General features: G+C 46.5%; 1 protein-coding gene across 1 annotated transcript in view; it reads left to right on the top strand.

The window, feature by feature from the left end:
* The window catches only part of STK10 (serine/threonine kinase 10), a 73,411-nt gene that overhangs the window by 26,477 nt on the left and 23,693 nt on the right, over positions 1-23,241 (top strand). Inside the window, exons 3-4 of the mRNA XM_067566578.1 lie at positions 18,994-19,042; positions 21,865-22,014. Of these exons, the coding sequence (XP_067422679.1) occupies positions 18,994-19,042; positions 21,865-22,014 (199 nt within the window). The remainder of the gene's footprint in view (positions 1-18,993; positions 19,043-21,864; positions 22,015-23,241) is intronic.

Genomic DNA, 23,241 nt, shown 5'->3' with positions numbered 1-23,241 from the left:
GAGCTGTAGATGGGATAGAGGTAAATTATATCTCACCATGTTGTCTCCTGCCTGCACCATCACTGATTTTATTAAATGAAATTCCAGGAACACAAAATTTGCATATACATTGATATTGATGAAGGTATTTCCAAATGGGGACATTACAGTGACTCAAAACCAAACCAAGAACCCATCCTGCAATGAGTGCAGCTTTGATCTCACACAGTTCCTCTCTGGACTTAACTTGAAGGTTTCATTTTTATTTATTTTTTAAAAAGCACTTTTTACAAAGTTCTAACAGCCATGGAATCATTTCCATTGACTTAAAAACATTCCATAAGAACAACTGAAAAAGGAATAAACATTTCCCTTGCTGTTTCCAACCCTAGCATTGTGATCACTTAAAATCCAGAAGTGAAATTGACTCAAAGCTGATTAGAAACAAAAGGAAAAGTGACTAGTGGCTCTCCACTGTGAAATGCTGGTAGGTATGTGCAAGAAGTGAATAGCCACTCCCATGACACAGTAAAATTTTTAAAATTCAGTTGTCCTCTACAGTGTTAGTAAAATGTCAGGAAACTTGTGCTTGGCGTAATTCGGCTTGTTATTTTAAAGTGTGACTCCTTTAAAATACACCCACTGCCTTGCAGGCACAAACCTTAGACAATTCAAATCTTAGCTGAAATTGAGAGGCTCCTCCTGAATGTTTAGCTGTTAAATCTTTAGTCCTCATCTCTTCAGGCAAAAGACTGCGTGAATGGAGAGACCTTTTAAATCATTCCTTGAAGGCCAGCCAAATGAAGCCATATCAGATCAGTGGGGGAAGCAAATTCCAATTGAGAACCCTCCAACAGCAAAGGCTTTCTCGCAGGTGTTCAGATCAGCCTTATTAGCACAGCTGATCTCCCCAAACTGCCTCTGATCTGCATAGAGCACCAGGTGAGTAAGTACCACAGCAGCATACTCTGCAGTTGGGTACTTAAAGGCCAGGGCACAATCTCAAAGGCACTAATTATAGGGATTGGCCATTCAATGGAAGGGAGAGTCTCACATGAATGTAGCCAGTCAGACTTTGCATCTAACCTTCCCTGTGATGACCTTAGTACAAAATGGTGCCATTCAGCTCTGTCCCTTTAAAAACATGATATTGCAGTTCTCATGTCCCTGGGGTGAGGTGACATAAGTGGCCCTTTACTTCACAAAGATGGCAGTTCCCAGTAGCCAAAATCGTGCCCTGTGCCTGATTCCATAGCTGTGATCGGAATCTGTTGCCTGCTTGTATTTTTTAACTCTTCTTCCCACAGGGAAGCTGAGTAATGAGACTAATCAAACTGACAGGTCAGAAAGTGGAAATGCCAACGGGCCGGAAGTGAAGCTTCCTGTCCAGATCAAAGATGTCCAAAGAAACGAAATCTGACTGTGGGGGAATGAACTTGTCTTTGCTTTTTTAATCCATCTGATTAGATCAGAAGTGTTTCAACCTGTGGTGTGCTTGGATTTGAACTCTAATGGGAAAGTCGCTTCCCTAGGTCTGTCATAAGTTCAAGGGAGTTTTTGCCACTTCGTAGTGTGACTTTGACTCTGAGGAGTACCTGGGATATGAATCTATGCCTTAGTGACTTGCATAGCTAGAAGGGTGGGGCTTTTTTTTGAATCCCAACAATGCAAAGAAGGGAGCTTTCCTTGCTTACTTAAACCAGGGGGCTGAGCACAGGTTGTGCTCGCATACTCAGAATAGCTTTTTAAACATGTATTTATTTAAGGAGATACAATGCTTGTGGAAGGTGCCTTTGAGCTTAAAGGCCTGTCTATACCTAAGAGCAGCAATGCAAGCTGCTGCCAACACCCTCCTCTGCCAATGTGTTTAACACCCCGCAAAGGGCCACCCACCTTTCAGTGCAGGAGTAGGGGGAGGATTGGCTCTTTGTCTTGTGAGAGCACCTAGAGGCCCCAGCCTCCTTGTGCTAGGCACTGTGCAGATGTATAACAGAGATGGCCTTTGCTTTGAAGCGCTTACAGCCTAAGACTGCAGCTCAGTCGGTAGATACCCTGTGGTCCCCTGTTTGTCTTGTTGTAATAATGAGACTGCTGTGATAGCATCATTCACGGCATCACTTTATGACCCACTTATTCTTTGGCCTCTCTGCTGAGACAACCAACGGGCTGCTGTTGTGATGGTGGTTCTGCAATGTAGCTGCAAAGAATGGAACTGGGACAACAAATTCATTTTGGTACCAGAAGGCCTTCATGTGTTGATGACTGTTGGTCACTGCCAGCATGGGGTATGTCTGCAGCGGTTATTTAGCAATGTTATCAATCTCCAGACCAGTCCCTCAGGAACTCTGCATTTCAACATACATCCAACATGGGAATGTTGGCAGCTGAATGAGAGGCAGTGTGGTCTAGTGCATATGGCATCAGACTGGGAATCAGACGAGTTGGGTTCCATTCCTGGCTCTGCCATTGATGTGGGGCAAGTCATTTCCCCCCTCTGTGCCTCAGTTTCCCCATCGGTGGGGATAATGATGCTCACCACCTTTGTAAACCACGTTGAGATCGGCAGATGAGAAGTACTGTATAAGAGCTAGGTAGTGATGGTGTAATGATTATTATTATTATTATTATTGTCTTCACGCTTCATTATAGATGAAGCTCTCCATTGTGAAGTCCAAAAAGACATGCATTGTTGGGGGTTGTTTTTTTTTTTTTTTTTTTTTGAACCTACTTGCCTCCTCTTCCCCTTACTTATGGGAATTGATCTTTTTTTATTCCAAATATTTCTCTTTGTAGGTTATTTTGTTCAGGAAAAATGATCTATTATGCGTAAAGTCCCTGGTAAATAGTGCCCTTGTCTTGTAAAGAATATTGGCATGCTTGTGGCAGCCAGTCTTACAGAGGACTAATTATTTCATTTCCACCTACAGAATATTTGCTGTGTCAGACAAGCTGTTGACATTTACATTTTGCTGTTTTAGTAATGAGGGTTTCTCTATTATTTTATGGAGTAACCAGAGCGCTCTAGTGTGCGTGAGGGCCTGTTTCTGCCTTAAGGGAGAGTGGAGCTGTTGGTTTGGAGGGGAGCTGATTGTTCTTTGGCCCGTAGTGCACGTCTGTGTTGGTGTGACACTGACCTTGCAAAACTGTATCAAATAGTTTATGAAAGACTCTATAAAACCGCGTGCCAGCCAGAGCAGATCCTGCAGATGTGCAAGGCTTTGTAGGCAAATTCATAGCTAGGGCCAAAAGGGAGCATTATGATCCTTTAGTCCGACCTCCTGCGTACAATAGGCCATACAATCTTGCCCAGTAACTTATTATTGAGCTACAGCATCTCTTAGAAGTCTTGATGTTAAATGTGCCAGCCTGTCTGAGTTCGCTAACTGCTCACAAGCATCTTATGGGCCAAATTGAGAGCCCATGAAGTCAGTGTAACTTGCATCACTCTCTTCCAATCCTTAGCATGTATCAGGAAAGCACTGATGAGGGTGCCAAGTTATGTAGGTGTAGGAATGCGTTCCACCTGTTCATTCACCTTCTGATGGGAGTTTAACCCTTGGACTTTAAACTCTTTTATTAAGAGAAGGAATGGAGATTTAGATACCAAGGATATCCCCTGAACTTTGTAACAAACAAAATCTGAACTGACTTTCACTGATCAGTACAATGCTAGTATGTTTTAAAATAAAAAAAATCAAAGTAAATCCAGTCAAATTTGGGGCAATTTCATCTGAGCAGTAGTTAATAATGTGACGCTGGCTGGATTGGGGGGGGCATTTATTATATTTTTTAACATCAATACATAAGATTCATAATAATTCATATGATATATGCCGTGTCAGGTACCATTAGAAAGGCTATAATGTGCTAAGTAAGATAATAATAAAAACAATGAGCACTTTAAAGACTAACAAATTTCATTTCTGCAGGCATAAGCTTTCATGGGCCTGCAGAAATTAAATTTGTTAGTCTTTAAAGTGTTACAGGATTCTCGTTGTTTTTGCTGTATACAGACTAACATGGCTACTCCTCTGGAACTTAAGATAATAGTATTTCTGTTCATGTGTTATGTGTGTAATGGAAGTTATGGATATGTTTGTATCTGTATTTCATCTTGTGCTGTGTTTCTGGGTGACACCTCAGACAGGATGACTGCAGCACTAGTCTGCTTAATGGCCCATTAAGAAATTCACAGGTACAAGAGGGAGAAGCCAGGGATATACCTGATGAGTCACCAGGACTTACTCAAGTGACTCTGGATTCCATCTTATTCCTGTAAATTTCCACAAGCAGCATGGCAAAGGCCAAAGGACATAAAAGGCAGCTGCATCACATCCATTTTGTCTTCAGTCTTCACCTATCTCTGGATCAACTCATCTACAACTGAACTGAACTTAAGCTGTGAAACAAAAGACTGAGACCCATCCAGGTACTGGATGTATACCGGAGGAACTATACAAATCTACACAGCTTCAGAGTTCTGCATCAGAACTTGGTCTTGGCTCTGTCCAATAGGCCCAGGGGAGGGCAGGCTGTCTGCTTCCTTTAGTCGTCTTGTTCTGTATCATAATATGAGTATTACTTTTGCCCTCTTATTTTATCAATGGCAAGTACTTTCTTTCCACAGAAGTTTAAATTTCACACCCCCAGGGCCTTTTCTTGAAATGCTGCCCAGTAATTAGGATCTCTGGATATCTGTGTGCATAACCTGCCATAGAATGTGGAGAGAGGGAGAGGCCTGATCTACATAAAATTAGCAGTGAGAGGCCAGGAGCAAGATGGTAACAGACTCCAAGTTACTGTAGTCTGGAATTTTGAATGAGACTGAACTGTTGTTTTCTGCTTCTGATTGCACAAAAATCTGGAGAAAGGGGAATACCTCTGTTGATGGCTCATTTTAATATCTGATCCACAGCTGATCTTACCTAGCAATATGTTCGAGCAAGGCTCAAACGGTGCCAAGCCTCTGGAAACTGATAACTGTGGTTGGATGCAGCCTATTTTATTTCCGTTGGACACAGAAGAATGTCAGGATTTGCTAATCTGTTCTGTAATTTTCAGGCTGTAGCCGGATTGCCCAGGTCTTACTAGGGAGTCTGCATTACAGAAGTAGCTTGCTGTCTAAGTCCCACTGGGATGTTCAGCAATGGAAACGGAAGATGCACGTTGCAACAGTACATCAGTTCCCATGAACAGAGCTGGTCTTGATTTATCTTGACTTGCCAGCTTGGAAGTAGCAGTGTGGTCCAATGGATAGGGCCCTAGGCTAGACCTCAGGAGATCTGGATTCTGTTTGCAGGTCTGCCACCAATCTACCAAGCGGCCTCGGGCAAGTCCCTATTTCTCTCTGTTTCCTCCTCACCTTTGTTTTGTCTCGTCTGTTTAGACTGTGAGCTGTGGGGCAGGGAATATCCTTTCCTGCATTTTGTACAGGACCTAGGATAATATGACCATGATCTTGGTAGAGGCCTTTAATGATACCACAATACAAATAATATGTGAAGTGCTATCAGAGACCAGCCTGTTTCCCATCACTCCAGTGCCTCTTAGCCTCTGCCAATGGAAGCTGAAAGGGCAACTTGGAGGGGTGAAGGAAAGATGCTCATTCCTGACTCTGCAGAGCCTAGAGGGGAGAGTTAGTACTGCTGATTCCCCGGCAGAGCACCCTGCTGGAGATTGGGCTGCTTTTGAACCAGACCTTCCACCTCTGCCAACATGAATACCTAAAGAGTCAGTCTTTGTTAAAGTGGTGAAATGATGCCAGCATTTTCTGTGTAAAGAGCTTGCCATGAAATACGATCCTTTCCTGGGCTATGAAGAGAGATTCTATCCTGCACCTAAGGCAGGAAATGTTTTCAGTGGGTTGGGATAGTTCACACAGAGGATACTGTTCCAAAGGTGGATTCCTCCAGCTTCATGTAGAGCTGGGGAGAGTGGAAGGGTAATACGTGTTGCACCCAGAGTGTCGGGGACACTCGTGGTCTGAAATGTTTGCATTGCAGGATGAATGGGAGACGGAATGGACCAAAGGCGGTGACTCTTTAACAGAGGAAGGGTGGTGCCAGGTTTGCAGCTGCAATCTTTGCACTTAGTTTTGCTTTCTCAGTAGTTTAACCAAAGAACTCAAATCCCCTTTTGAGGTTTAGGTGGGGACTTGTTTAAAGGGATTGAGTAGATTTTTATCACCCTGAATCTGTTTCTCTCTTTCTCGGAGGCTAGTGGGGTGATTTTCTGTTAATCACAGATGATGCAATCAATTAGAGGAACTGGGTTGTTAGAAATGAAAATGGAAGGACTTCACCCGTGTTGGGGATGATGATTACCAAGTCAACCAACCGGGTGTTACCTAACACAAGTGGGCTGTTGAAATGCAATCAACAGAACATATCTTGTGGTTTTCGCCCAAGCTGTCACTGCTTGCAGCCTTGTCTATACGCATGTCACCAAGACTTTTATTGTAGAGGTGTGAAAAATATCCCCCTGAGCGACAAAAATATTGCCAGCATAAGCACTCATGTAGCTGCGTTATGCCGACGGGAGAGAGCTCTGCCACCAGCATAATAAAACCACCTATACAAGTGGTGGCAGCTGTGCATTCAAGCACTTATGCTGGCAAAATGTATGTCGCTCAGGAAGGTGGGTTTTTTTCCACATTTCTGTGCAACAAAAATTTTGCCAACATAAGTACAACTGTAGACAAGGCCTTATGTAGTGTCACTTTTGTGACTGCAACCTCTAAGCAGCATTCGGGCAGGATCTGTATGAACTGTAAAGAGACCAGCCTAAGGAGAAAAGTCCAGGTCCCCCATAAACTGTAAGGAGATGGAAAGCAGGAGGGCTAAAAACATATTAGGGAAAAACACTCTTAGGCCTTGGCTACACTAGCATTTATGCCGGCAAAACTATTGTTGCTCAGGGGTGTGGAAAAAACACACCCCATAAGCAACAAGTTTTGCTGGCATAAGCGCTAGTGTAGACAGTGCCATGTCGGCAGGAGATGCTCTTCCGCTGACATAGCTACCGCTGCTCGTTTAGGTGCTTTTATTAGGTCGGCAGGAGAGCTCTCTCTAGTTGACGTAACGCGGCTACCCAAGCGCTCTGACAGCGGCACAGCTGTGCCTCTGTACATTTTAAGTGTAGACTTGCCCTACCATGGGTCTTGTGGAGTCGTCTTGTCTCTCGTTTTCCGGCACACCTGCTCAGTTTTGTAAGTGAAAATGTTAGTCTCCTAACCGCTATCCCTTCAAAAGCAGCCTGGGCTCTTGAGAGTCAAGCTGGGTTCTTTCCTTCCACAGCGTCGTTACTGTAATGAGGGAGCTGGGGTTACACAGACACTACCAAGGACCCTGGGCTTTCAGTGGGCTGCAGGGGTATAATTCTTTACAAAATTGTGTTTAATCAGCTTGATGGACAAGGTGGAGGGGAATCCAGCACTCCCTCTGCTTTCCTGGCTTTGCAGTGCTCATGAGTGTAAAGGGGTGAAGATGTGAGTGGCTGCGATTGGCAGAGAGGATGCTGACCTGCACCCAGAAAGTTGCTTTTCAAAGCAGAAGTGACCTTTAAGTCTCTCACCGCTTGAAAGCAGAGCTCCAGGGCCCCCTCTTCTGAAGACTGTTCACAGGAAGAATCTGTCCCCTGAGCAGAACAGGAAGAGGATGTTCTATTAGGTTCCACTGAGTTTCAGGAATGACACTAAGTCCCTTTTTTTTTCTTTTTTTTTTTTTTTTTTTTAAGTAGGTGAAAATCCCTGTTAACCTTTCTCCTGATCCTTCATCCCCCATGATGCTCTCCCTAATCTAGGGCTCAGTTATCTGCTCCCCCCTGTGACACCAGAATCTTTTGAGGCAGTTGAGACTCCCTTATTTTGTACACTTGAGAGAGCATCATCTACCTTTTTTTTTCCTGCTATAAAGCATATTTGCTGAATCTGGATTCCTTAATCAAGCTTGACTAGCGCTCCGACTATGCAGTGCTGCCTCTGAATCATGGAGCCTGCTGCTATTTGCTGCATATCTTCCGTTTTTCCGGTAAGTGGGTGTGATGCATGCAGGAAACCTCAGTCTTGTTGAGATCTACGACACTGAACACGTTTTGCTACTGAAGCGCCCCAGTACCATGTGCTCCTGCCTCTTCCCTCCTTCCCCCGCCCCTCTTCAAATCAACTCGTGGTGCTTTGCTTGACTGCACTGTGCAAGCACAAATGATCGTCTCCTCGCTGCTGATGCGTGGCCACTTTTCTCATGGCAACTAACTGTCAGCTTCAAAAAATGGAAGAACGGAAACTGCTGGTAACAAGTGACTGCGAGGCTTGATTATTGCACCGCCTGGTACCATGGAATGCAGACATTGGAACCTGAAAAGTCCCCACTTGGCTCCAAATGCAGCAGCCTTGCTTGGCAATGCAGGCTGAGAGCATAGCCTGCTAATGCTCGCAGGGCTGCACAGGCAGCTCAGTCAACACCCAGGAGAATTTTGGCCTTCCTCACGTAGGCAGAAGCCTCCTTGAAAATATTGCATTAATAGGGATAACTTGGGAGAGAGGTGATGGACTCCTCTTCTGGGCTGAGATGGCAGCCACCCTGGTGTAGGAATACTGCGACAACCTGTAATTAAACAGTTGTGGTTTCAAGCAGACTTGGTAAGGGGGTGTGGGTAAATTCCTTGCAGGCCTGGGGAAATATAACTCTCCCCCCACCCCACCTGTACACACCTGGCAAGATTGTTGTCGCCCAAACAGATGGATCACTCCATCTGGCTGTAAACCTCCATGGTTGCTGCCTGTCAAAGCACAACAGGAAATATGGGTGAATGCCTTTCAGACTGAGATACAGACGCTGACCTGGAGGTCATGATATACACACACATTTGGCTTTGTCTTTGAGTGTGTCTCTTCCTCTCCTCTGCTCCCCCGCTGTTCACCATCCCTGCTACTCAATTTCCTTTTATTTTTAGTCCAGATCTGCTGCTGCAACCTGGTCTCCTAAAAGATGGCTGCTCCAGCATGAAAAATATTAACACTGGGCCTAGTTGGGGTGGGAGAGGGGAAACTGACATGGGAACTAGCCTAAAAGCAAGACATAACTAGCCACTGCTACTGAGTTAGGTGCAGGCTTAGTGGGAATTCATAGGAAGGGGGAAGGCTGAAAGTATACCATTCGTTTAGTCTAATTTCTCTATGGGTGTAAATGAAGCACGTCCCACAGCAGATTGGGCATTTCTCAATGAAACAGAAAAGGGGACTCACCTGTACCCATCACCACCAAATGTGTTTACTGAGAAGGCTGTTATCATTCTGTGCCAGGGTAGTTCACCAGATGCAGCCAGCAGCACCAGATGATTCTCTGCCCTGCACTCTCCCATTCTCCTCCCTCCCCCCCTCAATGGTTTCCCCTTTCCCCAGAAGTTAACCCTTGGGATGCTGGCATTCCAGATAACTGAGAATTTGAGCATGTCACATCTAAGTGGCTAATGTGAAAGGAGGGTGCCCAGGGCATTTTCTGCTTGTTTGATGAGGGGAGATTGTAGGCATCCCACGTAGGCCTGGCAAAAGTATAGCAGTCTGCTGGAGAGCGGCACTGTGGTGGCTGTGACGCAGGAGCACAGACTTCTTTTGCCTCAAACCCTGCCTCTCCCAGCAGACAGGGCGGAAGAATTCTGTTGGTTATTGTTTCTTTGTTGTAGTCGAACTGTGTGAAAAGCAGCTTGCTGCTGTGGCTGTAAAGGTTAAAAACCTCTGCACAGTTCTGGAGAGGAAGTTACTGGTGTGGGTGGGGCTGAGAGTTCATGCCCGAGGGTGCATGCAATCTAGCACCCAGGAGTGGTGAACTGCACAGTAATAAAGGTTTAAATGATGAGAGATGACCTGGAACTTTAAAATGCTGCTGTCACTTTGCCTAGCACAGTTTGTACCCTCTAATAGCAGCCCTGAGAAACATTGCTGTTAAGAAGCAATAGTGCTATTTAATGTTCAGCCACAAAGATAACATCTCTAAATTAGCATCATCATCATCACAGGACAGAAACTGTTCTACTGACTGTGGGCTCCCCACTTAAGAGTCTTGAATGACCACCCTGGCTCATTCTTGACCTGGAGAGGCCCCTCCTTCTGAGACCACGGAGGTGCTCAGTCCCTAGGCTTATGTGACCCTTCATGCCTCTTAGCTGATCAAGGAGAGGGCTTAATTGAGGGGCACCTCTTGCTCATTTAATCCAACTTTAATTGCAACAACCAGTCATAGCCGAGAGACATCAGATGCTCCACACCATGCAAACTTTCAGTGTATAGGCAAAATAAGTGCACACTTTTTTTAAAAAAAGAGAAGTTACATACCTTAGACTGAGAGAGTGCCCTGAATTTAAACACGTCCTAAAAATAAACAGTTATGCTTGAGTGGAATGAGCTCCCAAAATCTGCTACAGGAAGATTTTAAGCAGTTTGTAAAGAAATGTACTTCCTGCTCTATTGGATGATGGATGGGGCAAAAAAGAGAACTCTGTGAAAGAGAAGGAAAGTTGATCAGAAACCATGCAAGAATCCTTGTAAGCCCTTTAGCAGGCTTCCTCTCCCCCCCAAACTTCTGACATCAGATTTGTTCTGCACTCATTCTGCACGGGCCGATGCAGTGGCTGGTGGGCGAAGAACAACATGGCTCAGTTTTCATTCTTAGCTGTGACACTGCTGGGTGGGAGCGCCCTGCCTTAACGATGGCTTGATGCGAGCGGAATGGTTTTTAAATGTTTTTTGTGGCACGACCGCAATGAACAGTAGCTGCTGGTAGAATCACTGGTAAAGGCAGAAAGTGACACCTGCCCTTGGGGGGGGAAGAGGGGAAGTCTTTTCAGAGCACACTAGTGACAACACTTAGGAGCCAGAGTCCCTGTATTAAAAATTTGAATAACTCATTGAAACGTGCGAGCGTGGGCAAGTCCCTGGACTTTGTGCTCATCCGCTTTGATGGAAAATTGGGTGTGTTCACTTATTTTGGGTTTGGGGAATGAGGATTGTTCTGGCTTCTTTGTTAAATCTGAAGAGCCCCTGTAATTCTGCCCTGGGGGTCCAGTGCCTCCTTCCTTCCTTACATGCTGAGGGAGTTACTTTATCTGCAAAGGAGCAAATCAGTAACACAGCCACAAACTCTATAACCATTGAGCCAGAAGCGCTCCAGCCATTAAACTTGGAGACACCCCGCTCATCGCCCCCCCCCTTTTTTTTTGGAATGATGAGCTTGCCCTTTTACCATAAAGGAAATGTGTCCCCCTCCTTTGGCCCTTTCTGCATAAACACAGCCGCTGACTGGCTGCGCAAAGACAGAGGAGAGGGAGGGACAGGTGCTCTTCTCTGCAGTCTGAAAAAATTTGCAAGGAGTGTTGGTTCTTTTAATCTTCTCTTAAAATTCCCTTCATGCTTCTTCACTTTCCAAGTGCACAGGAGAGGGAGTGGGAGGGATCTTGCTTGGCACCAACGTGCTACAATGATAGGATCTCCCATATGAAAGATGCCTAACTATTGTCGCAAGGTTTGGGAACTTGACTCTGTTCTCTGTTGTGATTATAAAAAGTTGGGTTGTGCCCATTTGCTTGATTCTGGGTTGCAAAATCAAACCCTTTGGTGCAGCTCTGGACTTCCCATTAAACTGAAAACTAGATCAGAATTGCGAGTGTCTCACTACAATGTCCTGCTCAGATCTGCAGTTGACTGCAACCTGTTAACAGCTGTAATGACTACAAAAGTCTGAAATAACCTTCTGGGAGAGGGGGGATGTAAGTAATTTGGGGGGTAAAGGAGAGGGGAGAGAAACTCTTTTATTCATTTATAAAGTCCCCAGCATCATAGTATCTGGTACCAGGGTTAGACAAGAGGCTGCTTGTTGCTCTTTAAGTAAAGAGATCTCGCTAGACTCTCTCTGTTGAATCAGCGGCCTTGTGATTTCTGGTTGCATTAAAGTATGTGGTCAGCATTCTGTCTTTTGTCTTCTGGATCCCTCTGTGATGAAAACAAATACAAAACACAGCATGTAGCTGGCTGCTGCTGCACTTAGAGCATACAAAGTGTTAATCAAAGGCTGAAGAGTGTAACCCAGTGGATTTGTGACTCCTTTAACAACACGAGTGAAAGGTGGGGGGGAAAGCCATTGTGAAACTAAATTTCCTCTTCTGGAGCTCAGACCTGTAGATGGGCTCAGCAGGTTTTGCTAAGGAAGTCCTGAACTTGTTGCAGTGAGAAAATTATTATAAACAGGATGTTTGTCAAAGTCCCTCTCCTAACTGCTCACAAGAGAGCCAGCGGCCAGCTCTGAGAGTTCGTTGGCTCTACTGTTAAGCGTGAGACTCCTAATGGGGGCAGAGGGCTGCATTGGCTACCCACATCTCCAAACCTGCCTTTGTAGTTTTAGGAGGCAGCTTCCTGAGAAGGCCGTGCAGTCTGTTCCTAGCCGCACTATGATCTGTGCTTGCCAAGGGTTATAACTATTGAGTGACCGCTGTGTAGAATAACGTAGTGCCTTTACCTGTTGGCTTTAGGGCTGCAGGTGAGTGGACAAGTGTGCATGTTGAATCTTAGGTCTGCAGCCTACACAAAACCTGTAGGCTTTTGGTTAGCGAGTGGCTAGAATCCTGGTGTATTTCTCCTTTTGTAATGCCGCTGTGCCACATCTCGTGCCCTGTTGCTGAAGGGTCAAGTGCCAGGTGTGTGTTTTGCACTATACAGCGCACACAATCCCTATCCGAAAGAGCATGCACTTGGAAAGATGCCTGAGAGAAGCCAGCGGGCACAATGAATAGGCAGTGGATTTTTCTTCTCTCCTTCCCCCACCCTCTGAATTATTATTAAACTCTTCTCTATTGGGAGAAATGAGTTTTTAAAAAGGACTGGGGGGGGATGTGTCTTGGAGAACAGGGATAGGGAGGGCATGATATATAGAAAGGTCAGCATGGCTCAGAGTGCAGGTAGGCAGAGATGGGTGCAAACAGGGTATTAACACTGGCATTGTGCATGGAGTGAGGTGGTCCCAGGCTACCTGTGATTTGCAGGGTGACATTGACAGAAAATATTGGACAGTTAGCTAGCTTATCAAAGCAGGAAAAAATAGGACTGAGCAAAGGGTTAATCTGTAGCCAAAGTCTTTTAATGAGTTACAGGCATAATCAGTGTGCAGAAACATGGACTTTTGTCAACAATTCTTTTTACGACTGTCTAAACTTGTCCAGAGCCTCATTTAAACCAGACCACCAGGGTGCCTGTCCTGTGGCATGTGAATGACTGAGAGATCATTGCCTTTTGTGCTTTAAATCCGATGAGGTTGTCTGTGTAATCTCCAAATCCTGCTTTTTGCCACCTTTCTCAACCCTGTCTCATTTCATGGCTTCAAGTCCAAGAGTCATAGTTGCTGCCAATATCCAGAACTAGCTTTTGATGTGGCTTCAGTTTATTAATAGTAATGATGCATAGGCTTTTATTTTGTGTCAGGCTGGCCCTGAGATTGCCTGTGTGTGTGTGTGCGTTCTATGGGTTGGAATGTATGGAACGGTGCATCCAGCACTAAAAGATGAACTCAGGTCATGGGACTCAATGCACTTGGGACTGTGAGAGTTGAACTGTTTTAAACTGGGATTACAGGGCTGAACGGAGCGCAAATGCTTTCTAGATGTTTAGACCAACCAGTCCTCACCCTTTAGTTATTCGTTAGCATCTCTGGTAGTTGAAAATGCATACTTTTTTTTAACCTTAGATTCCCATTGTCTAGCTCTCTTCCTCCTCCTCCCCCTCCCACATCCCCCGCTGTGTTTCAGATATATTAACTTTCCTGGCTTTCTCTGCCTCATCCCCTTCTCCTACTGTAAACCAAAATGAGGTTTTTCCAAAGGTCAAACACCTCAAATATTGATCCAAACAAAGCTGGGTTCATCGCTTCCACCCCTTCCCCATCCAACCTTTTAATTTCTCTCCAGGCCAAACCTATAGAACAATCTCCACTGGCTGCGCTGGTAACACAAGTGCAAGCATCCATTTCCAGGGTCGCTGGGGTGATGGCAAGCTCCTGTTACACAGGAACCCCTCACAGGAAGCTCCAGGCTAGCTTCCAGCCTGTGTCAGCTGACTAGCTCCGGTGCTCCATCCACTCTGTCAAGTGTGACTGCAATTGAGGGAGGATGCATGGAGTATTTTGACCTTAAATGCTTCAGCAGGAGGTGGTCTGGCAACCAGGTGTCTAAGGGTATGTCTACACAGCAAAGAAAAACCCGCGGCTAGCCTGTGCCAGCCGACTTGGGTGCAGGCTGCGGGACTGTTTCGTTGCTGCGTAGGCATCTGGGCTTGGGCTGGACCCCAGGCTGTAGGACTCCACCCCACAGGGTCCTAGAGCGCGGATTCCAGCCTGAGTCCAAAAGTCTACACAGCAACAAAACAGCCTCAGCCTTGCAAGCCCGAGTCGGCTGACACGAGCCAGCCGTGGGTTTTCCTTTGCTGTGTAGACCTATCCCAAGGCAGGGGTTCTCAGCCTTTCTTTCTGAGCCCCCCACTCCCCAACATGCTATAAAAACTCCATGGCCCACCTGTGCCACACCAGCTGTTTTTCAGCATGTCCAGTAGGTTAAAAGCCAGGGCCAGCGTTGGGGGTAGCAAGCAGGGCAATTGCCGGGGGCCCCGGGCCATAGGGGACCCTGCAAAGCTAAGTTGCTCGGGCTTTGGCTTCAGCCCCGTGCGGCAGGGCTGAGGTTTCTTCCCTGGGCCCCAGGGACTCTAACGCTGGCCCTTCTCTCTGGTTTATTTTGGCGGACCCCCTGAAACCTGCTCACAGCCCCCCAGGGATCCCTGGATGAGAACTGCTGCCCTCAGGGGCTGACTGAGGTGCTAAGGACTGGCTCTGCCCATTGAAGTCCATGGGGCCGCTTACGTGCGTAAGTGCCTCAGGGCTGGGCTTTGGTTCCCATCTTTTCTTGGGGCTCTGTCCCCTGCCATGTACAGCGCCGAAGAATTCAAAGCACAAAAGTGAACCCGGATGCTCTTGGGGGGACTCGCGTGTGGCTGGAACCTTGTGGCGTGCAGTGCAGGAAGCGTGTTGGTGGCTGCTTATTGGGAGTCCACACCAGGAGTGTCTGAACCGACCCCTATACAAAGGCCATGCGGAGGCTGGGCTGAGCAGGGGGTTTGTGAACCCCTGGGAGAAGGTAGGTCCAAGAACTGAACTCAGCTGTGCTGCCTGGTGGTACAAGGAACTAATGGCAGCTTCTAGTTAGGCCTTCTTCATGAATGCAATGTAAGAGGTGCTGAGCTGTGCTAACGAAGGGAGCCCAGTTCCTTCTGGAGGAGCCCGGCTCTGTCCCTGCTGCTCCCAGAAAGAGCAGAGGGAGATTCTCTTTTTTTTTTAATGGACTTAGCATCTGAGCTCTCCCCGTTATGAGACTGTGAACATGCCTTTGGTACAAAATCCCATGCCACTCCTCCTCATTTTGGATTGATGGGGTATATTTTGCCCTCTAATACTCCGTCCAGAAGAAATGCTTTTTTTCCCTTTTGCACTTTACCCTCGCTGGCAGTTGTGCACAGCCAGGGAAATCCACATGTGAACTCGCAGATGCGTGGAGCTGAATCCACTTGTTCTAATGGATGGAGTGAAGAATGCCACTTAAAGTTACTGGTTTAATTGAGGCAGCCCCAACCTTCCTTGGTTTGTGATACAGATATAATGACCTACATGTGGGGGTGGGGTAGGGAAACAATGTCAGTAGTGCAATCGCTGTGTTTTTACTCTCCTGTTAAACTGCTGACGCTCCCGTTACATAAAAACGGCCATATAGGGTCAGACCAACAGTCCATCAGGCCCAGTGTCCTGTCTTCCAACAGTGGCCAATATCAGGGGCTTCAGAGGGAATGAATAGAACAGTCATCAAGTGATCCATCTCCTGTCACCCATTCCCAGCCTCTGGCAACAGAAGCTAGGGACATTCACAGCATGATTTTGGTGTTTAAGACTGGTGCGATCTAGGTAATGACGTTACTGAACTCCTCTCTCACACCAGCCCCTTCACTTCTCACGATTTCTGTGACATGAATTCCAAATTGTTCTCCTGGTTTTCCAAATCTCCAGGATTGTTCCATCATTTCACTTCTATCTGCCAACTCCCCAGCATCTTCAAAGTGTTCCCTCAATCTTGGTCTCTGCCTTATTCCTCGCAGCTCTGCAGAGTGCTGCCACATCTGCCTTGAATCTTTCAACCCCGCCCAGAGTAATTTCCTCTCTCATTCTCTGACCAGCTGACAGTGATTGTAAGGGACACACAGTAGTCCTTCTATAGCACCTTCAGTCTGAGGATCTCAAAGCATTTTAGAGACTAATGAATTATGCCTCATGCTATCTTGGAAACAGGGAAGCGTTATTTCCATTGCACACCTGTGGAATCTCAGGTAAAAGGAGTGTGATGTGCCTTGGTCAAAGTTTGCAAAGTAGTCCATTGGAAATCTGGGAATTAAACCCAAATCTCCTGACTCCCAGTCCTGTGCTTTTTAACCACAAGACCATCCTTCCCCAAAGTGGTGTTGATTAGTACCACCTCAGCTTGAAATGCCTGGCTGCACAAATAGATGCAGTTCAGTTAGCTCTGTCCTCAGTAGCCCTTTCTAAAAGAGTGCTGGTCATTGTCCCTAAAGTAAACTCTGATGCGTAACCTCTCTTTATGGTATTGAGACATGAAGAGACATCCACAGGGTGCTCTTGTGATGCAAGGTATCTTTTCATACCCTTATCGCAACCCCTGGAAGTTTGAAACCGGCCTCCTTGCTTACCTGAGCCCACTTCATCGCCTGTGAATGCACACTGGGGTGGTTGGGCTGCTCCCTGGAGCTGGGCTGTTGGCACAGAGCTGCTTGTTTCAAAGTAAGGCGCTTGAGATGGACAAGGGTGGGAAATGAGGATGTGGAAACCTGTCTGCCGACCAGTGTCAGGCGCAGTTCAGTGGCCCAATTTCGGATTCACCAACCTGGATGAGATCCCTCTCTACCATATAGCAAAGCAGCCTTCTGTGATTCAGCTGGGTCTCCAGAGATGCTGCAGCCTCTGTGCCTAGGATGCGCTGACGGGCCAGCTGTGTGCTGCTCTAGTATTGCAGTATGCTGAGGAGTAATCTCAAACTGCACTAATCCATTATTGCCTCTAATCCTGCTAAGTAGAGGCTTTTTTGTTCTTGAGTGAGGGGTAAATCGCTTGCCAGGCTGCAATCCTATTAGCATTTGCCAGTCAATTTGAAAATCCTCTTAGCCTTCTGCATGGAAATATGGTATCCACATGGCTTCTGCTGGCGTTTTCCACAAGCAATGTCTTGGTGGCGGCGGCAGCACAGACTGGGTGCTGGAACAATTTATATTGGGGGGGGGAAGGGGATTCTGAACCAAACTATAAACCCTCCCATATACGATGGAAACCATTTTAAAGCCCAGGGTGCAGCAGCAGCACCCTTAGGTCCAGCACCTGTGATGTCGGATGGATGTAGCTTTGTGTGGGAGATTTGTCATGTCTCACACCACTGGGCTATTGGGGCAGGGCCTTGCTCTTCAGCCGTGATCATACCAACAGTTTAAGGAGCAGTACTTGTCTGAGGGGATGCCAGAAGGTTGGTCACTGAGGACTTGTCTTCACTAGCGCTTATGCCGGCAAAACTTTTGTCGCAGCAGGGCTGTGAAAAAAGCACCCCACTGAGCAACATAAATTTTGCCGGCATAAGCGCTAGTGTAGACTCCCACTGAGCTAGCTACTGCCCCTTGTCTAGGTGGTTTTATTATGTCAGTGGGAGAGCCTCTCCCGCCAACATAACACGGCTACAAAAGCGCTTATGCTGGCAAAACTTATGTCGCTCAGTGGGGTGCTTTTTTTCACACTCCTGAGCGACAAAAGTTTTGCTGGCATAAGCGCAAGGGAAGACAAGCCCTTCAGTTTTATACTGAAAACTCTGCAGCTGCGCTGCTGTGGTGTAGACATTACAGTGGCAGAAATCCACCTCTTCAAGAGGCAGTAGCTAGGTTAAGGAAAGAATTATTCCCTCAACCTAGTGCTGTCTACACTAGGGCTTAGGTCAGCTTAACTATATCTATCAGGGGTGTGAATTTTTCACGACCCTCAGCAACGTATCAGGGTCAACCTAACTTTCTGGGATTCAGCTTTGACGGGTGGTGGTGACAGTGCGGAGTGTGATATCAGCAGTTACGTAATAAATCCCCTGCAGCTGAGGCAGCAAATATCTGGCAGTTGACTACAGCTCTGTACTGAAATGTTCTTCCTCAAATCGCTCATAAAATCAGGAGAAAGCTGATAACCATGGAGCAATAAAAACCAAACTTAAAAAAAAAATCCCTTTTAAAAAATGTTAGATAGTAATCCAGCCACGTCAGCTCTCTGCTATGACAGCTATCTCATCCTGTTGGCAAGTCCACTGCTCTGGAACAGCCTCTGCTCCCAGCTGCAATCAAAAGCTATAAACAAACATAAAGGCGGAACTGAAACCTTAAGGTTGCTCCAGATGGGCCTGCAGGTATGAGGATCCAGGTTGGCTTTGCTTCATGTGCATGGCTACAATTAACAGGAAGTTTTTGTTTCATTATTCCACAGACAAGTAAAGCTCTGACCTGCTTCCTTAGGTTGTGGGCAGTTGGGACCTCAGAAAAGTTCTCAGTGGGACCTGCTCTGTGGGTGTGCACCCTTTCTGTTGGGACCAACGTAGTGCCCTGTGGATTCTGTCCCATGGTCCCCTCTCTCTCGCCAGGAGTACGTGGCACATGTAGAACTTACGGTTTAGGAGCATCAGGAATAAAACTCTGGCTGTGCTGCTGCAAGAATGGTGAATAAATCTGAGCAGTGCAGAGGGCTACGAAGCGTTAAGCCTTGTTTGAGTGAGGAGGGGGAAGTAGGTTTGACTTAAGCACAAGCTCTTTTGCTCCCTTTTCCCTGTCACGTGGGCTGTACTCAGAAACACGGGTTTCAGATCTCTGTTTATAACTGATTTTAACCTGTCTCTTTGTTTTGCTAGATCATGATTGAGTTTTGCCCTGGTGGAGCGGTGGACGCCATCATGCTAGGTAAGTGCAGCAAATCAATATCCTTACTTTTTGACTAAAAACAGGTAACCCATAGATTTTTAAAGATATATAACATCCAGGGACTGTGTGCAGGTTAGACAGAGAAATCAGCATGCAAAGAACTGCAGGGCAGCCCTCTCCTCTTCATGTAATGTTCCTCCGCTTCTTGCAGACTTGACATCCTCCATGGCCTCCCGAGGCGTGGCTTCTTGCATGGCTTTTGTAGGGTGGTGGGTCATGGTTTTCTGTGTAACTCTAAATAGAAACTCTGCTATGGAGCCTCTGCCTCTCCTCCGTAATCTGCATGTTCGCTGTGTTTAGTAAGTTATGGCAACCTCTGGGCATCTTCCTAGCTACTTGTCTCATTCAGTGTTGGCAAGCAGTGGGGCAGGAGCGAGGGGAATTTTTAGGGAGGATGGGTGCCTATAATACTTTCTGCCTGAAGAGTTGGGATCCCATTTACACAGCACGCTATGCCATGTCACTTGTATGTTCCCTAAGGAAAGGGGTTTAGCTGTTAGTCTGGGTGTCAGTGTTATGGAGTCCCTCAAATCTCCTCGCCGAGTCTCCTTCCACCCCCCGGCGTCAGTAGTCCATCAAAACGGCAAGTGTTAGAGTGGACTAAGACTCACATTAATACCACAAAGCCACCATTTTAACTCCTCTTTTCCATGTGTGAACCCTGCCTCCAGCTGAGAGGAGCTGGTGTTTGATTGCTCAAAGCATATTGATATTGGCTGGAGCAACACCCAGCAGCCCAGCTAGCACATCAGCCCCATTGTGCTGGGACTGTACAGACACACATGAAGACGCAGTCCCTCCCTGAAAAAAGTCTACAGTCTCCCCTGCCGGGGAGTGAGAACAATACTGCTGGTCTCTGCTCATCTGGAGACTGTGGCAAGTTCATGGTCTTGGCTTCGGTCACTTTCCCTTGGGGTGTTTTCCCCAGTGTCCATGAAGATCTGACTAGTTGACCAGGCCTGTCACTTTCACTTCTGAGTCTGCAAATGAGAAACTTGTGCCTAATTCAGGAAACTTGTCTAAAGAACTGCAGTGTTCTGCTGTGGTGTCCAAATGACCGTAGCCTCACGTCAGTGTTTGGGGCAAGGATCTCTGGTTTATAAGGGGTGATGCACTCTCTGCCATGAAGCTGCACTTGTGGTGCTGTGGCGGTAGTGTGGATTTGGGATGGTCGAACTTTCCAGCTGAATGGTGGGGGATGCTGAGTCTCTTGGGGTTCCAGACGCCTGTCTGATCAGGCACGGCATCTCTTGTTTCATAGGCAGCCTGCCTTTCAGGGATTTGGTTTAGAATGGAGGAGGGAGAAAACCGGTATTACAAAATCCTAACTGACTGGCCAGACCACACAAGACAGGAGATGCCACGATGTTGCCATAATCTCCAAGTTTCCATTGTTACCAGTATCTGGACATATTAAATAGGTGGTTTGGGATCAAGAAAGGCTGCTGCCCATGTTGGCAAATCAATCCCAAGAGTGTCTGACTGATTTTCTTAGCAGTAGAGCTGGTCTGGAAAACAAGCAGGGGGGGGGAAAATCGTGACCACTTACATTTGCCTTTTGCCTTTTTGTCTTTATAGCACACCCCTGAACAGCTATCCAGTTGAAGGCCTGGCTTTGGCCTGGCTCTTGGTTGAGGGTCATTGAAAATCTCCAGCTTTGAATTACTGAAGGGAGGGGGAGGGGGAAAAGCAGGGAGTAAAACAAAACGGCTGAACCAGCATCTTTTCTCTGTTTCTGTGATCAAGTTTCTTTGCTTTGAATGAATGGCTGTCCTACTTAACATAAGCTCCCTTCAGTCCTTGAGTCTGCCCCCCCTCCTTTGATGTACAATAGACTATTCTAGCTGCCCAGAACAAATCTACATCTATTCCAGCTGCCCTGATCTGTTGGTTCCAGTGTGGGCCATTTTTTACTAAATTTTGGGGACAGAGGGAAGATTTAATACAAGGATGCTGGGTGAAGAAAGGAAACTCAAGGCCTAACTTTTCTCAGCGTTCTGCAAGGAAGATGGTTTGCAGAGATGCTGCCTCTGGATAAGGTCATAGAGTGAGGATCTCTCTGATGGGTGGGGGAGAGCACACAGGAGCATAACTTTGCTTCTCAGGCATCCCAACGAGCTGCAGAAATAGAAGGCTGCTGCAGTTACAGTTGGGCTGACGATGTATATGTGTTGTGCACGGGTTTGGTGACTCGGCCTGGCACCCTTCAGGTCATTTGTCTCCCCCTGTGCCCACTCTGTCTTGGTGCCAGCTTCATGACCACACTGTTGGGGGCAGGGATTGCACATTGCAGTCCTCCTTGCCTTAATGTGCAAATCAGTATCCCAATGCAGATTCTGGTGTCTCCTCCACTTCAATTTAAGGTCTGTTCTTTCCACGGTACCCCAGCGGTGAGTACTTGTGTCCATCCCTCAAGGTGGGAAATCAGACTCTGCTAGGATTCCAAGGATGACTGATCTGTAGACTTCCCAGAAAGGGGGAGTCTACAACCCAAAAGCCTTGCTAAGAAATGTGTGTGTCATTTGTGACATGCCAGCTGACCCACATGTGTGTGTCCTGGGGGGTTCAGTAGAACACCAGTTCTGAAAGCACATGGAAATGTTGTGCTGTGGGCATCGGGAATTAACTTTCTCAATACTAGAGTGATTTGTGTTGGTATCTCACTGTCCTAACAGATGTATAGTGGTCGTATATAGTCTGCTGCACAGGCTCTGGGTCACAGGCTGCATCTGTAGCTCAAATGAAGCCATATTTAGAAGCTTCTCTAACCCTCACTCCGTGTAACTGCTGTCTCTCTGTAGAGTTGGATCGAGGCCTGACGGAACCCCAGATTCAAGTGATTTGCTGCCAGATGTTAGAGGCCCTTGTCTACCTCCATAGTAAAAAGATCATCCACCGTGACTTAAAGGCAGGCAACGTACTTCTGACTCAGGATGGAGATATCAAACTCGGTGAGCTTTTCATTGAGAGAATCAGTGTGTGCTTACATTAAAAAAAACAAACAAAAAAAACCAAACAGGTGCTGGATGTCCCAGAGAGAGGAGCGGGTGCATGCTCGCTCTGTGTGTAATTCTGAATTGGTGGGGATTCAGTCTGCCCTGAGTAGTTTTATTGTAGTCGTGCCTGTATTGTATTACACTCTTAGCAACTACAAGCCACACTTTTAAGGAGCCTTGGTTTTTATCTGTATGTCAGTAACAAAGCTTCAGGTTGACATTTTTTTCCAAAGGCAAAATATCCCTCCCCTATTAGCAGGGAAGAGGAGGGGTGATGTGTAGTGGTTTCTAAGGATCTCCTGCCCTGCAGCCATGCTTCTCATCCTAAACTTTTGGTACTGGTTATAGGGAGATGTCGGGGCTTGGTGTCACTTAGTAGGATACACATATGGGAGGCAAAATCTGCTGTGAAACTAGATGGCATGTTTAATCTGAAACATTTACTTAAGAGCTGGTGGAAGTAAAGATGCTGGGAAGTTTTCTCCCCACTACTTCGGCTGAAGACTAGAACGGCAAGAAGACAGTTGGAAGGAATAAAAACAAGCAACGGCTGTTTGAAGAGTGACTCTTGCAGCCAGTAGGCTGCAACTCAGCTTTCAGAAACATGCTTTATAGATTTCTGAAGCTCAGCTGAGGAAATGGGAGATGGAAATGGACAAAGAGAGCATGTCTCTTTCCCGTCAGATCTCGTGTAGGGGAAACATCCGAAGAGGGAGGGAGTGTTGGTCCCACTTGCATATCCTTCATGAAATTGCTTCACCAGGTCTTCCACCTGAATGTATTCAGTGGTGCTGCAACACGCTGGCTTGTTGAACAGTTTTGCAGGGTCAGGCAGCAGCTTTGGATCCTGCGTTATGAATTCTCTACTGAAAAACGTACCGCCGGTGATGACAACACTTGCATAAAAGCTGCAGAATTTTCTTGCTGTTTTGCACCCTGGTTACAATAGGGAAAGGAACTGAGTTGTATTATGTTTGGCACATCTCTCTTCTATCCAGACACTTGTTGCAGTGATGATTCTGCTGTTAATTTAATCATTGCTTCTCTTTTGTTTCGCATCTTGCAGGATGCCCAGAAATTGCACATTGGGTGAGAAAAATGTTGTGTGCAAAGTAAAAAATTGTATGATAGAGTCTGTCGCCCCTTTCCCAGGAGAATATCAGTGCTGGAGTAAGGTGCCAG

This window comes from Emydura macquarii, unplaced genomic scaffold (genome assembly GCF_026122565.2).
Source record: "Emydura macquarii macquarii isolate MOO-44397 ecotype Brisbane River unplaced genomic scaffold, CSIRO-AGI_Emac_v2 contig_2768, whole genome shotgun sequence".
In the NCBI taxonomy this organism is placed as follows: Eukaryota; Metazoa; Chordata; order Testudines; family Chelidae; genus Emydura; species Emydura macquarii.
This window is presented reverse-complemented; position numbering and strand designations above follow the sequence as displayed.